Genomic DNA, 15,419 nt, shown 5'->3' on the forward strand with positions numbered 1-15,419 from the left:
CCGGGAGGATCCCACGTGCCGCGGAGTGGCTGGGCCCGTGGGCCATGGCCGCTGGGCCTGCGCGTCCGGAGCCTGTGCTCCGCAACGGGAGAGGCCACAGCGGTGAGAGGCCCGCGTACCGCAAAAAAAAAAAATCTCATAGCAGCCTATTATACTGGGTTTAATCATCTCTGACTCTCACAAAAATCCTGCAATGTAGGTTCTAATATGCCTATTTTCAGGTAAGGAAACCAAGGCTCAGAGAACTTGGGTAGGTTTCTGAGGTTAATGTGTCACTGAGCTGTAGTCTGGATCCAAAGCTTATGAGCTCTTTGTCCTTTTTATGCTGCTTTTTCCTAGCCAAAAACATGAAGGCATTGATTAATTTTATCATTTGTCATCTTGGCTTGACACCAAAGATGATCAGAGTTGGCTTACATAAGTATATAACCAGCATAAATTAATGAGTAATTAGAGGAAGAAAAATAAAATCAAGCTAGGGGCAAATTTAGTGTTTTGTAAATATTTAGGCAGGGTCTCTAAAGATTGTTTCATTAGGAAGGAGTGATGCCATTAGGAAGACTTGGTAGCTCCTGAGGACTCAAAAGATTGGGCATGAGAGGTGATCATTATTAAATACATATACTAAGTAAAATATAGTGAGACGCATCTAGCACAAATGCCTGCTGAATGAAGTTAGAAATATTACCAAGCACCTCAGCCTATAAAATATAAGGTTAGGAAGTCCATAAAGGGGGGTGGGAGGGACAAATTGGGAGATTGGGATTGACATATACACACTACTACACTGTATATATAATACATAACTAATAAGGACCTATTGTGTAGCACAGGGAACTCTACCCAGTACTCTAATGGCCTATATGGGAAAAAAAATCTAAAGGAGTGGATATAAGTATATGTATAACTGCATCACTGTGCTGTACACCTGAAACTAAAACAACATTGTACATCAACTCTACTCCAATAAAAATTTTTTAAAAAAGGAAGTTCATACAGAGTAGATATTCAATAAATATTAATTTGAGCAAAGTTCTGTGACAATATCACTGACCATGACTATTCAGGCATTGACATTCCACAAAATGGCATACCAAAAAAGAACATATTCTAAAGATGGTTACCTGCCACAGAACAGCTTAAAATTTGCAGCATTTAAGTCGGAATCTATTCTTGATTTTACACCATTTTCTTCCCTGGGTTAACATTAAGAGGTATACCTCTCTGGACCGGAGGGGCACTTTTAAGGAGAAAAGGAGTAAACGTGGAGGCGGACTTACCAAGAGCAATTTAATGGTGTCTTTGAAGGAAAAGCTGCACTTATAAAAACATGGCCCAAACTTCCTTCAATCTGGATCACCGTATGACTTAATACTTATTCTTTTTCCAGCTGGCATATGAACTAGGGTTCAAGTGGAGAAACCAAGGTATTCTTCAGATTTATGATTTGGGGGGAGCAATAACCTACGAAAAAACGTTGGGGTTGATTTGAATATGTCATTACGTGGGAGGAGAGTTTGGACTCGGAGTGGCGATAAATACACATCTTGTTTGCTTCACACAGATCAGCTCATACTTATAATGGAGTAAATCTGCTGGGCCACGATTCAATGCGCCCGTTAGCAGGACTGCTGTCTCTACTGTCTAAGCCCTCGGTATCAACAAGCACAGTTCTTCTGGGGTGCTGCCCCCTGATGTCAGCTTTGCTGGTCCAGGTCAAAATACTACCAAACGCTCAGGAATTAAATTTCCTGGAGAACTGAGCCTCTTTCCAGGTTCGCCTCTGCCTTAATGTATAGCGATTAATTTCAAACTGTAATGGAGGAGTAAACCTTGGGCTCCAGGAGGCATGCTGGGCCCGGGCCCTGGGGTTTGCATTTTCAGTCACCGCCTCAGGTGGATTTGATGCAGCTGGTTCAAAATACATTTTGAAAAACAGAGTAGAATGGGGTATGGATGATGATACAGAAGTCAGCTCTTAAAAGGTGTCCTGTTTTGGCAGCTTTGGAGACTTAAGGCTGAGTCCCGGCTTATTCACACCCAAGAGAATTTAAACAGGAGTCGTTAAGTCAGTCCCTGAGGCGCCGCCAGCTACAAGGAAACTCGCCCACGCTCGGGGGTGCAGGCGACGCCGGCTCCACCTAAGCCACAGGTCTCCGAAGCGCCTCGAGGATTTCTACCGGCTTCACTCGAGCCACAGGGCCACTGGGCTCCTCCGAGCGTCCAGCCCGCATTCTCGGTACTCCGCTAACAGTGGCCGCTTCCTCACACCCTGAGAGCTGGGTACGCGCAGTGATTCCCGGGGTGGGGCACTGGCCGGAAGCACCCGCCGGGCCCGCCCCCTGCCCACCGGATCCGGAAGCCGTCGACTGAGCCGGTATGTTTCCCTCCGCGGGCCGCAGTGCATCATGCTCCGTGGCCCTTGCCGCCTCTTCAGGGTTTCCGTGGCACCCGTCGCGGCCCTGGCTGTGGCGCTGGTCTCGTCGCTCTCTCGCTGCTCCCTCCTGGAGCCGGAGAACCGCGTGGTCTCGCCGCTCAGCCCCTACTTCGGCACCAAGACTCGCTACGAGGATGCCAACCCCGGGCTGCTGCCGGACCCCGAGGCGCCACGGCGGGACCCACAACTGCTGGAGGAGACCTGCACCCCGGTACAGCTGGTCGCCCTCATCCGCCACGGCACCCGCTACCCGACCACCAAACAGATCCGCAAGTTGCGGCAGCTGCACGGACTGCTGCAGGCCCGCGGGCCCGGGGATGACCGGATCCGCGCTGCCGGCGGCGGCGACCTGGGCGCTGTGCTGGCCAACTGGCCGCTGTGGTACGCGGACTGGATGGACGGGCAGCTGGTGGAGAAGGGGCGGCAGGACATGCGGCAGCTGGCCCTGCGCCTGGCCTCCCTTTTCCCGGTCCTCTTCAGCCGAGAAAACTGCGGCCGCCTGCAGCTAGTCACCAGCTCCAAGCACCGCTGCATGGACAGCGGCGCCGCCTTCCTGCAGGGACTGTGGCAGCACTACCACCCTGGGTTACCGCCGCCCGACGTCGCAGGTGACCACCCCGGGCCGCCCAGCCAGTGCCCTGCCTCGGTCCTCCCCCAGATCCCGGACTTCCCCGATCCCAGCCTCTCCTTGCTTCCTTCTGTCCCCAGCCCCCCATCCCATGGGATGTTCAGGACTTGGCTCTCTCCCTTATCCTCGTACATAATGTTCATTTTTTCATTCATCAGGGATGAGTTTGGCACCTTCTACGTGCAGGACGCTGTGGTAGACGTTGGGGGATCCAGTAGGAAGGGAGACAGGCCAGGGCAGTTTTTGATCACCCATTCCCAAAATGAATTTCTCCATCTGAGCACCAACCCCTCTCCCCTTCCTCCCTCTCTGGCGACTAGTTCTGCAGTTCGGCGCACTTTGTTTTTTTTTTTTTTTAAATCTAGGACTTTTCTTCGTCAGGTTTTACTTCTGATACTAATACAATTTGGGTTTTGTTTTGTTTTGTTTTTTTCATTTAACAGCTTTTTCAGATATTAATTCTAGACCTACAACATATTTTGGGAAGTACTCAAACTTTCTTTACTGCTCTGCTTTTTTCTCTGTTTTGATTTTGCATGTACTATAGAGTTACTCTCCTTGTAGCTGTGGTCCATGGTCATGGCACAGTACTTTACTAATTTATTCCACTACCAATACTTTTGCAAAATTTGAGAGATCGTCAAGCAGAGCTCTTTTATTTCACAGGTGAAGAAGCTGAGCCTAACAAAATGCCCTGCTGATTGTCCTTTCTTAGTTTGAGGGCCAGAATCCAGGTCTTCTGTTTTCCCTCAAATGATGCTTTTTCCTTAGAAAATTTTTTTTTTTTTTTTTTTTTTTTTTTGCGGTACGCGGGCCTCTCACCGTTGCGGCCTCTCCCGTCGTGGAGCACAGGCTCCGCACGCGCAGGCCCAGCGGGCCATGGCTCACGGGCCCAGCCGCTCCGCGGCACGCGGGATCCTCCTGGACCGGGGCACGAACCCGCGTCCCCTACATCGGCAGGCGGACTCCCAACCACTGCACCACCAGGGAAGCCCCTTAGAAAATATTTTAAAAGTCACATAATAATAATAGCAAACACTTAATGCTTGCTATGTGCTCTGCATGGCTCACATTTATTTCACAAAATCCTTACAACAGCTCTCTGAGGTTGATTGTATTTCCCCCCCTCTTAACCGGTGAGGAAATTGAGACGTAGAAACACTAATTTGCCTAATTTCAAATGACTAGGTATGAACCCAGGAAATCTGATTTAGAGCTTGGTCTCTTAACCATTACACTGTACGTACAGCTTCCATTTGTCCTGTAACTTAAGGATAAGAATGAAAACATGACATTTTTGTGCCAGAGAGATGAACAAGTGTTAATACTTTCTTGATCAGCTTTAAGGTCAAAGTTGAGGTGAGGCATCATTTAGCTTTAAAAAGCCCAAGCAAAAAATAAATAAGAAGTAGACTGGTTTGTTATTTCTCTAATAGCATTCTCTCTTAAGCCGTTCAGCCATCTCCAAGGGGTTCTTCCATTGACTCTGTCATGTGTTATGACTCTGTCATGACTCTGTGAGTAACTCGGTTGGCTGACTTGTGTTCAGTCACTTGTTGAATCATGCTTTTTAATATAGCTAGACTTTTTTCCATTGATATGAGTGAAGATTTCCCACAAATCTGTTAAATTAACTGAATGTTGAAAGCAGAACATACTTCAATATAGTACTATATATGTATATAGTGTATACCAAAAAGGGACTACTGGACCTCCTGGGATGAATGAATTTTTGCCCTTAGATGGATTATGAGAATGGGCATTTGCCAGCCGTGGATCAAAATAGTTCAGGATAAGCCACCCCTCACCATTTTCAGTATCAGAGATTAAACCCTTTGCTTAGCTGCTTCATTATTATCTACAGACAATTGTTTTGCCTGTTGTGTACATCTGGGCTTTGGAGGGAAGCCACTGAATTGGATTTTGTATTCTTACAGAAACAGAACAATGCCTTTGTTTCTATTTAAAGAATAGCAGTAATTAGATAATAGCAGGGATGAATTATCCAGATCCACTTAGGAAATTTTGAGGCCACAGAAAAAGATGACAAAGATTTTCCTAGTAATTTCTTAAGAACTGTAATCTGATTACCAGTTAAAATTGGCAGAATTATTCATTTCAGGAGCTCCTGAAATGGATACACACACACATACATATAAATATTTTCACATACACATCTGAAGCAAAATGGTATAACTAGGGATAATTTTCTTATTTTAATTACAGAAATAGTATACTTGGTGTTCTTTTCATGGTAAATTATTGGAGAAATGATGGTTGGAATCTGTGTATTTTTAAATATGACTCTGAGAAAACTTAAAAGGCACCCCAGTAGCTGAAGCATGATTACGAATGCTTTTCTAGTATGTATTTGTTACCGAATTGGGGAAATAGTGTTAACACATAAAATTCTAAATGGGAAGTTATTCTGGAGCTTCAGTTAGAAAATAAACCGAATCAGAAGCATCTAGCACAATGAAATACAGAAGACCTGAAACTTTAATGTATTTTGTGCTATTGTCAGTAGTTTTTGTCCAAAGCAGTCTTTTGTAAAGGAACACAGGGTTGAGAAACTTAATTGAGAAAATAAAATACTCTATTTAGACTATGGCTTAGAGTAGTAAAACAGAGCCTGTCTGTTGAATTCTCTCTCACTTTGTAATTAGAAACGTTGCTCATTTTTAGGTTGTTTTCTCAAATTTTCTGTGCCTGATGGAAACAGTACTTAGGTAATAGATTTTTACACTTTTTATGACATTCATATCTAATTATTTTTGTTTTCTTTAAGAAAACATTCATTTCAGTTACCTTTATTTCATAGTGTAGTATTGCTCTAACATTTTATTTTATCTTTGATATTTTCTGTTTCTTTAGTCTTTTTTAGCGTATCCTCTCATGAGCTAACAATTATTACAAATGGGGAATAGTTTTGCCCTATGTCTTTCTTGAGCAGTGTGTACTTATTTCAGACATGTCAATGAATAAATAGGTTTTTAGGGTTCCTTTTTACACTTGAAACAAAATTTTCCAATAATTTGGAATTGTCATTCGTGTCAATGGATACACACACACACACACACACACACACACACACACACACACACACACACACACACACACAATTATTTTTTTCCCTTTCAGACATGGAGTGTGGACCTCCAAGAATTAATGATAAATTAATGAGGTTCTTTGATCATTGTGAGAAGTTTTTAACTCAAGTGGAAAGGAATGCTACGGCTCTTTATCATGTAGAAGCCTTCAAAACTGGACCAGAAATGCAGAACATTTTAAAAAAAGTTGCAGGTATTTTGCAAGTGCCAGTCAACAACTTAAATGCAGGTAATGTGCCTATTGTCTTGCATTTGAACTCTGAAATAGTTTAAGTGGTTTTTAAACTCTGAACGTGGAAAAATATGGAAGCATAAAGTTATTCCTTTTAAAGGACCACAATTGATTTTACGTTGAGAAAATAATGTGTTCTAGGTCAAGAAAATTCTATATCTCATGCTTACTATTCTTAGATTCAGATTCTTCTTTGAGTTTTATGTAAATTAATACACAAGACTCTTGATGTATCCTGGAATTTTTTGTTTTGTTTTGAGGGCAAAGTTATATAAAGCTTCAACTCTAAACATTATTTATAAAACAAAAATTATCTTTTTCTGAATTATCTCCTCTTAAAGTGATACAAATGGAAAGTCATATAAATTCTTTAGCTTTTAAAGCAGTTCAGAAGTACATGTTAATGTTTTGAGAGAGGTTAAGTTTTTAAAAAGTAGTGTGATTTTTTTTTTTTTTTCTTTGGAGCTTTTATACCTAGAGATGCTGAGAAAATGAGCAGTCATGTATGTCATAAGCTATTGCAGTGGATGGTAGACTGTGCCACCTGGGACACTTTAGGGTGAAAGGAAACACTATTAATAATTATGCTGGGAGAGCAGGTGGAAAACCAAGGTACATGGTTACCTAGCAATGAGAAATTAAGAAAAAATAATAAGATTTTTTTTCCTGTTTTCTAGGAATGTATAATCCATACAGCAGATATTGACAGATATATAGAGTGTGATTTCATTATACTGTGAATAAATTTCCAAAGACTAGAAATAGGAGATGTTGGGAATAAATTAATGAGACTAGAATATGTCAGTCCTGGTGTCTGAATGCTTTATAAGGATCAAAAAAGTGAAGATGCCTAGACTAGCATCTAAAATTGAGTTTTTTCTCTTTTCTTCAACTGGCTATACATTGGGGTCGTTTGCAGAGCTTTAAAAATTATTTTCTTTGGGAAATAATTCAAGTATATAGATAATAATAAAGGCTAATATAATGAGTATCTGTATACCCACAACTTAGTTTGATCAGATTTTAACATTATGCTTCACTTAGTTGCTTTAAATAAATTGAGGGTCCTTTGTCCCTCTCTAGGATCTCATTCCTTTCCTTTTCTCCCAGAGGTAACCATTGTCATGAATTGAACATTTAAGTCATCCCATGCCGGTTTTTATGTTTATGTTTCTATGACTAAATGGGGCATTTTGCAGATTTTTAAACTTTTAGGAATGGTATCAAACTATGGTATCAGTCTGAAATTTGATTTTAATTCAACTTTGCATTTTTTATTTAATGTGTGTAATTCTAGTTCTGCATTTTAAACTTATGTACAGAATCCCATTATATAATACCAGCATCTAGCCATTATTCTGTTAGTGGGCATTTAAGATTGTTGAAGATTTTTTAAAAAACATTATTTCTAGTCTCTGACTTGACAAGGATTATTTGTATTTTACTGATGGGGTAACTGAGAACAACTTTTTTTTGGAGGCAATATTAGCATAGTGGTTAAAATCATGGGTTCTGGAATTGGACTGTTTGGAATTCGACTATTCGATTCTTGACTTTGTTATATTATTGACTAACTCTGTGATCTTTGGCAAGTTCCTTAATATCACTGTGCCATAGTTTCTTTCTCTGTAAAATGGATATAGGAATTGTACCTGCCTCACAGCATTATTGCAAGGATTATATGAGATTAATTCATGCAAAGCATTAGCACAGTACGTGGCACAGAGTAACTGTTCAAAAATATTTTAGCTATTTAAATACTTTTTTTTTTTTTTGCATAGAAAGGTGATGCTGTATGTATTTTCTGTAACTTATTTTTACTTAGCAATGTATCTGTCTCATTTTTTTAAATTCTGTTATTTTATAGGATATATATGATTACATTTTTAGGTAAATGATAGTTAAAAATTTATTTAACCCATCATCAAGTTTTACTGGTCAGAGAGGCTGGAGCTAATACAGTCCAAATTCTTTATTTTATAGGAAATTACATTCCTACTAAGCTTTTTCTTAGTTTTTAACTCTTTCAAATAACGCAACAGTGGACATTCTTATAGTCTGCTTTTTGCACTTGAGAGTTTATAAGATAACTATAGGTAGAATTGTTGGGTTAAGGTGCATGAATATTTTACATCTTAACATATACTTCCAAATTGTTCTCTGAAGGTGTAGAAAAATTTATATCAACAATATGTGAGAATGCTCATTTCCCCCAATTCATCTGACAGTGGATATTATTAGTCATTTTGACTTTTGCCAATTTAATTAATGAAAAATGATATCTAGCTTTAATTTGCATTTCTTTGGTTACTTGTAAGGTTGAACATCTTTTCATATGTTTATTAGCTATTTCATTCCTTCTGAGGATTGCCTCTTCATAACCTTGGCCATCTTCTATTGGATTATTTTTATGTTTTTTCTTATTGATCATAGGTACCCTTTATGTGTTATGGATATATTAATTATATGTCCTTTGATATTGCTTGACAAAAGAATAAATCCTTTACCTATTTTGTGTTGAGCCCCAGGAAGCCTAGAGTGACTTACCCAGGATAATTAATGTCCGAATCAGGTCTCATAGTGTGATTTTTCCCTCTTTGTTTCTCTCCTTCTTGACCCTTTGCTTCACCTTCCTCCTGACTCCTCAGTCTGCCTTTTCTTTGTTCTTTACCTTTTGCAGTCTTCTATTCTTTTTTATATCCTTCTCTGTACTTGCTTCTTCTTAATAGTTATAATGTGAATTGTGTAGTTAAAAGAACTGTTCAATAAATGTTCTTTGTCATTGCTGACTTTCAAGTTGGGGACTAAAACCTTTTATAACTTTATCTCCCCTCCTCTAATCCTCTAAAAGTAACAAAATCAAGTTATGTTTTATGTAGTAAGTCCTTGGCATTCTATAGATATTCAGCCTTTGGAAAACTGCAGGAAATAGTAACCTACAAATTTTACCTTTTTTTTTCTCTCAGATTTAATTCAGGTAGCTTTTTTCACCTGTTCATTTGACCTGGCAATTAAAGGTGTTAAATCTCCTTGGTGTGATGTTTTTGACATAGATGATGCAAAGGTAAGTATTACTTTTGCAGTTTCTTTGCTTTTTTTTTTGCATGGTTTTCATTGTTGTCTTTATTTGAAGCAGCTTTTCAAAAAATAAGCAGAGTAGGGAACATTAAGTGCCTTTGACTATCTTGTAATTTTCCTTAAAAAGAGAGATTAATTGTTCAGATAGGACCTACCTACTTGTAAATAGTTTAGGCTCATAAAACTCTGGGAAACATTCTTCCATTGTGATTTGATTTCTAGGTCCACCCAGTTAAAAACCTACTTAACCCATCATCAGATTTTACTGCTGGAAAGGATTATAGAGCTAATATAATCCAAATTCTTCTTTTTATTGGAAGCCAAAGCTCAGAGAGGATGAATGGTTTTCCAAATACCTATTCTTTTATAAAGTTTTCATAATTAATAGAGTTCTATTTTCTACCCAGTGATGGCAGTGATTCATCTTGGTTCTGCCTGGCTACTTTGTATTCCCTTTCTTTCCTCTTCATTCACGTTGTTTCTTTGTAGACTTTTAGACTCTAGAGAGAGAAGGGCAGACAGAGCTCTGGTGACTGTAAAGGAGGCAAATTCTGGTCAAATCTGGGATGCTGGGAGCCAGAGAGTTGGGGTAGGAAAGTGTTAATTGTTTTCTTAAGTATTGAGGATCAAGGCATTGGATAGAATTCTGATGGATGAGAGTAAGATGTATCTTTATGTATGGGTCATTCAGAAATACGGACTTTAGAAACTTCAGTCATCCCTTGCATACATATGGAACCTTCAGCATTCTGTATGAAAATCAATTACTAACTTCAGAATTTAACCTCAAATTTTGAAAAGAAGTGTACTATTTGTCAGTTAGAAGCAAGCTTTTAAGCTGAGAGCTAATGTACATTTGAAAGTAAAACAAGTGCTTTATTTCGTTAATTAAAGACTAAAGTGACCAACAACCAGATTAAAGGTGATTTTTCTGTAGTATTATGCCAATGCAGATGTAGGGCTTAGCCGGTAAGTTGGAAGAAGGGAAAAGAGCCCTCGGTGGATGCTTGCTCTAGGATGCTGAGCGCCAGAAGTAATAGGTGTATGTATTTCCTCTCGGTGCTCCTGAATTGCTCCCTGATGATCTACTTTTTCTCTGTCTCAAGTACTCAAAACACTTCTCATCTCCTCTAAGTGTCCATAACTATCACTTCAGAAACATCCCGGCCTACCCTTCTTTGAAATACTCTGTGCTTAGGATGATCATAAAATTTATGTTCTAAATTGAATACTTTATTTTTTATAAATTTATTTATTTATTTTTAGCTGCGTTGGGTCTTCGTTGCTGTGCACGGGCTTTCTCTAGTTGTGGCGAGTGGGGGCTACTCTTTGTTGTGGTGCGCGGGCTTCTCATCGCAGTGGCTTCTTGTTGCGGAGCACAGGCTCTAGGCACGCAGGCTTCAGTAGTTGTGGCACGCGGGCTTCAGTAGTTGTGGCTCGCAGGCTCTAGAGTGCAGGCTCAGTAGTATGGTACATGGACTTAGTTGCTCCACGGCATGTGGGATCTTCCCGGCCCAGGGTTTGAACCCGTGTCTCCTGCACTGGCAGGTGGATTCTTAACCACTCCACCACTAGGGAATCTCCTAAATTGAATACTTTTAAAAGTGAAAGGGGAACCAGTAATAATTACACCAGTATAGGTGTAAACTGAGACTTATGGTCACCATTCACTTGTGTCAAAATTCCTCACCTCCCTTTTCTCCCTGCCCAGATTGCTGTAGGGGAAAAGGCCAATAAACAGAATTGAAGTGATTTTCAGTATTGTGTAAATGACTGAGGGGTGTGGGCAAAAGGGAAATTTACTTTTTAACAGAAGAACAACTTATTTGCCCAAGTTACTACAGTTGTTGGAATATTTGGCATATGCTTACCTGGCTATCTGCCCTTTTTGTATTCTGAGTAGCTATATCCATGTGGTCCCTTACTTCCAAAGACCGACAACGCTGTGCTTTTATTTCCATATCGTAAAAGATGGAACTATTAGGTGACTTAGATTCTGTGCTATTTGTTTTTCTTTTCCTTTTATTTTTAGGATTACCCTTTTATCTCTTTATTGCATATGAACTTCTCTCTTTTTTTCTCCACAACTTATTTTGAAAAATTTCAAACTGACAGAAGTTGTAAGAATAACAGAATGAACATTCATGTCCTTCACCTACATTCACCAGTTTTTAACCTTTTTTGCCACATTTGTTTTTCTTTCTTTATAATCTATTAGTTTCCTATTGCTGCTATAACTGCTATAACAGTAATAGTTTCCTATTACTGCTAACTTAGTGGTTGAAAGCAACACAAATTTATTATCTTACAGTTCTGGAAGTCAGAAGTCCAAAATGAATTTTACAGGGCTAAAATCAAGGTATCAACAGGGGGCTGTGTTCTCTGGAGACTCTAGGGGAAAATCTGTTCCTTGCCCTTTCCAGTCTCTAGAGCCCACCTGCATTCCTTGTATCACTATGACCACGGCTTCATTGTTATATCTCCTACTGTGTCCTTCCTGCCTACTTCTTATAAGGATCTTTGTGATTATTGGGCCCATCTAGATAGTCTAGGATAATTTTCCATCTTAAGCTCCTTAACTTAATCACATTTGCAAATTCCCTTTTATCATGTAAGATAACATATTCATTGGTTGTAGGCGTTAGGATGTAGACATCTTTGAGGGACATTTATTCTGTCACATATATATGTAACCTTTTTCTTCTAAACATCAAGACACTTCACCCTTAAATACTTGGACGTACATCTAAACAAGAAACTTCTCCTACATAATCATAATAAAATGTAAATTTACATATGCATATATAGTACAGTATTGTCTAATATGCAGTCAGTATTTGTGTTTTCACACTTGTCTTAATAGAATCCTATATTTATAGCTTTTATTTTAAAAAAATATTTAAACATCTTTATTGGAGTATAATTGCTTTATTACGGTGTGTTAGTTTCTGCTTTATAACAAAGTGAAACAGCTATACATATACATATATCCCCATATCTCCTCCCTTTTGCGTCTCCCTCCCACTTTTTTTTTATTTTTAAATTCAGGATCTAATCAAGGATCATTCATTGTATTTATTTGTCATGCCTTTAGTTGCCTTTAATCTAGAAGAGTGTTCCAACCTTTCTTTTGTCTTTTATACACTGGCATTTTGCAGGCATCTAGGCCAGCTTTTTTGCAGAATGTCTTTGTGTCTGTTTTTTCACTTAAGATTAGATTGGGGTTTAAACATTTTTGACAAGAATACTATATAAGTATTCTTATATAGTGTGTCTAATCAGAAGGAATGATGTCAGTTTGTCACATCACTGATGATGATATGTTTGATCATATGATTAAAGTGGCACCTTCCAGATTTCTCCATTGTGTAGGTACCTTTAAACAACTTCTCATATTTTTTTTGAACTTTATTTATTTTTTATACAGCAGGTTCTTATTAGTTATCCATTTTATACATATTAGTGTACATATGTCAGTACCAATCTCCCACTTCATCCTACCACCCCCACCCCCCACCGCCACTTTCAAAGAACTTCTCATTTAAATGACCATGATTTGAAAATTTGAAATACATGTTTAAATTAATTGAATAAGAGACTTTCTTTTTATATAGTAAAAGCAAATAAGTTAGATTCTTCATTAAAAAATATAAAGTTTTCTTTTTTTTTTTTTTTTTTTTTTGTGGTATGTGGGCCTCTCACTGTTGTGGCCTCTCCCATTGTGGAGTACAGGCTCCGGACGTGCAGGCTCAGCGGCCATGGCTCACGGGCCCAGCTGCTCCGCGGCATGTGGGATCTTCGCGGACCGGGGCACGAACGCGTGTCCCCTGCATTGGCAGGCGGACTCTCAACCACTGTGCCACCAGGGAAGCCCTAAAGTTTTCTTTTGATTTAGATGTTTCCTGTGATTTTTTTTTTTTCTTTTTCAGTAATTTGACACAAAAATCTCTGCTTAGGACTTTTCACTATGAAATAGGTTTACATACTGAAGTATTTACAGATGCAATAAAATGATGTCTGGAATTTGCTTTAGCATAATCCAGTGGTGGTGGTAGGGGCATAACTGAAACAGAATTGGCCAAGTGTTAATTGTTGTTGAAGTTGGATGAGAGGTACGTGGGGGTTCATTATTCTCCTGTTCTCTATTTTTATGTTTGAAATTCTTTATTAAAAATGTTTTAAGGGGCTTCCCTGGTGGTGCGGTAGTTAACAATCCATCTGCCAATGCAGGGGACATGGTTTCAAGCCCTGGTCAGGGAAGATCCCACATGCCGCGGAGCAACTAAGCCCGCGCGCCACAACTACTGACCTGCGCTCTAGAGCCCGCGAGCCACAGCTACTGAAGCCCGCGTGACTAGAGTCCGTGCTCCGCAACAAGAGAAGCCACCACAATGAGAAGCCCGCGCACGGCAACGAAGAGTAGCCCCCGCTTGCCACAGCCAGAGAAAGCCCACGCACAGCAACGAAGACCCAACACAGCCAATATAAATAAATAAAATAAATTAATTTATAAAAAAAAATGTTTTAAGAATTAAAAATGAATAGAAATGTATGAAATTCTAAGAATTCTGGATATTATTAGATATCCAAGACCTTATGAAATGCTGGTCCATCTGTGCCTTCATTCAGCAAATATTGTTTGAGTGCCTGCTCCATGCCAGGCACTTGGTTGAAACTGAAGATACTAACGTAAGATAGGCATTGTCCTCAAAGAATGTCACAAGGAGTGAAAGACAAAAAAACCATTGCAAGACAATGGGATGGCTATAACAGAAGTATATATAGTGTATAGTGATACACAAAGGAGGAAGTTGATTAATGGCAGTCAGGTAAACCTTACAAAAGAAATGACACATGAACTATGTACTTCTCTGTGGGATAGCTTTTTGCAGCTTTGTGTCTATCTTCTGTAACAAGTATATCTAGATTTTCTATCTCATCTGGGGTCGGTTTTGGTATTTAATATTTTCTTGTAAAAGTCATTCATGTTCTCTAGGTTTTCAGATTTATTTGTGGAGTTTGGCAAATTTATCTCATGATTTAAAAAAATGTCTTCCTTCTATATCTGAGATTATGTCCCCATTATTATTACTTATTTGTGTGTCTGCATTTTCTTTATTATGTTAGTTTAGTGTCTACTAATTTATTATTTTTTTCCCAAGAAACAGTTTAACTATGTTTTGAACTTTATGTAATGGAATCATCCAGTATGTGTTTTTTTGTATCTAGTTTTTTATCAACATTATGTTTTTAAGATTTATCTATGATGCCTCATGTAGCTATAGTTCAGTTATTTTTATTGCTGTATAATATTCCATTACATGAATTACCATAGTTTTTTAATCCATTATCTTGTTGGTGAACATTTGGGTTGTTTTCAGTTTGGGACTATTATGAATATTCTTGTGTATGTCTATAGGTGTGTATATACACATTTCTGAAGGTCTATGTCTGTAGTAGAATTGCTGGATCATAGGATATGCAGAACTTCAAATTTACTAGATAATGCCCAATTATTTTTTGGAGCTGTTCCAGTTTATATTTCTATCTTTATGCTTCTTTCCATATATTTTTTTTCTTCTTTTGGACTCATTCTTTTTTAAATGATTATTTTATTTTCTTAAGTCTTTGGAATTCATGATACTGTGTTTATTTAATTATAGTTTTCATTTGCTCTGTAGCAGAATTTCTAGGGTGAGGGGTTTTTTTCTGGCTATTTTATCTGTGTAGCAGTCTTGTTTTTAATTTGTATGTTTGTAAAGATACTAGCACCTTTTAAATTATTACTCATCTTTGCAGTGAATTCAGCTTTTACTTCTCAGATGGCCAGTAGGGATGAGCAGCTATTCAGAGATAAGTCGTGTTCCTTCCAGTTTGGAGTTTTTCTCTGAGATTCTTTGTAGAATGCTTCTTGTAAAGATGGAAGATCAGTCT

The 15,419-nt window shown here is 38.8% G+C and overlaps 1 protein-coding gene across 2 annotated transcripts in view; it reads left to right on the plus strand.

Moving 5' to 3' along the window:
• Window positions 1-2,408: 2,408 nt before the first annotated feature.
• MINPP1 (multiple inositol-polyphosphate phosphatase 1) overlaps window positions 2,409-15,419 on the plus strand; it is a gene marked incomplete at its 5' end in the record, with an annotated part of 46,691 nt that continues 33,680 nt past the window's right edge. The window contains 3 exons of one of the 2 annotated variants that reach the window (XM_082673502.1): window positions 2,409-3,045; window positions 6,207-6,404; window positions 9,374-9,471. In XM_082673502.1, coding sequence (XP_082529628.1) covers window positions 2,409-3,045; window positions 6,207-6,404; window positions 9,374-9,471 — 933 coding nt within the window. The remainder of the gene's footprint in view (window positions 3,046-6,206; window positions 6,405-9,373; window positions 9,472-15,419) is intronic. The other variant, XM_082673503.1, reaches the window with a different exon arrangement.

Source organism: Grampus griseus (genome assembly GCF_964374135.1).
Source record: "Grampus griseus genome assembly, chromosome: 16".
Taxonomy (NCBI): Eukaryota; Metazoa; Chordata; class Mammalia; order Artiodactyla; family Delphinidae; genus Grampus; species Grampus griseus.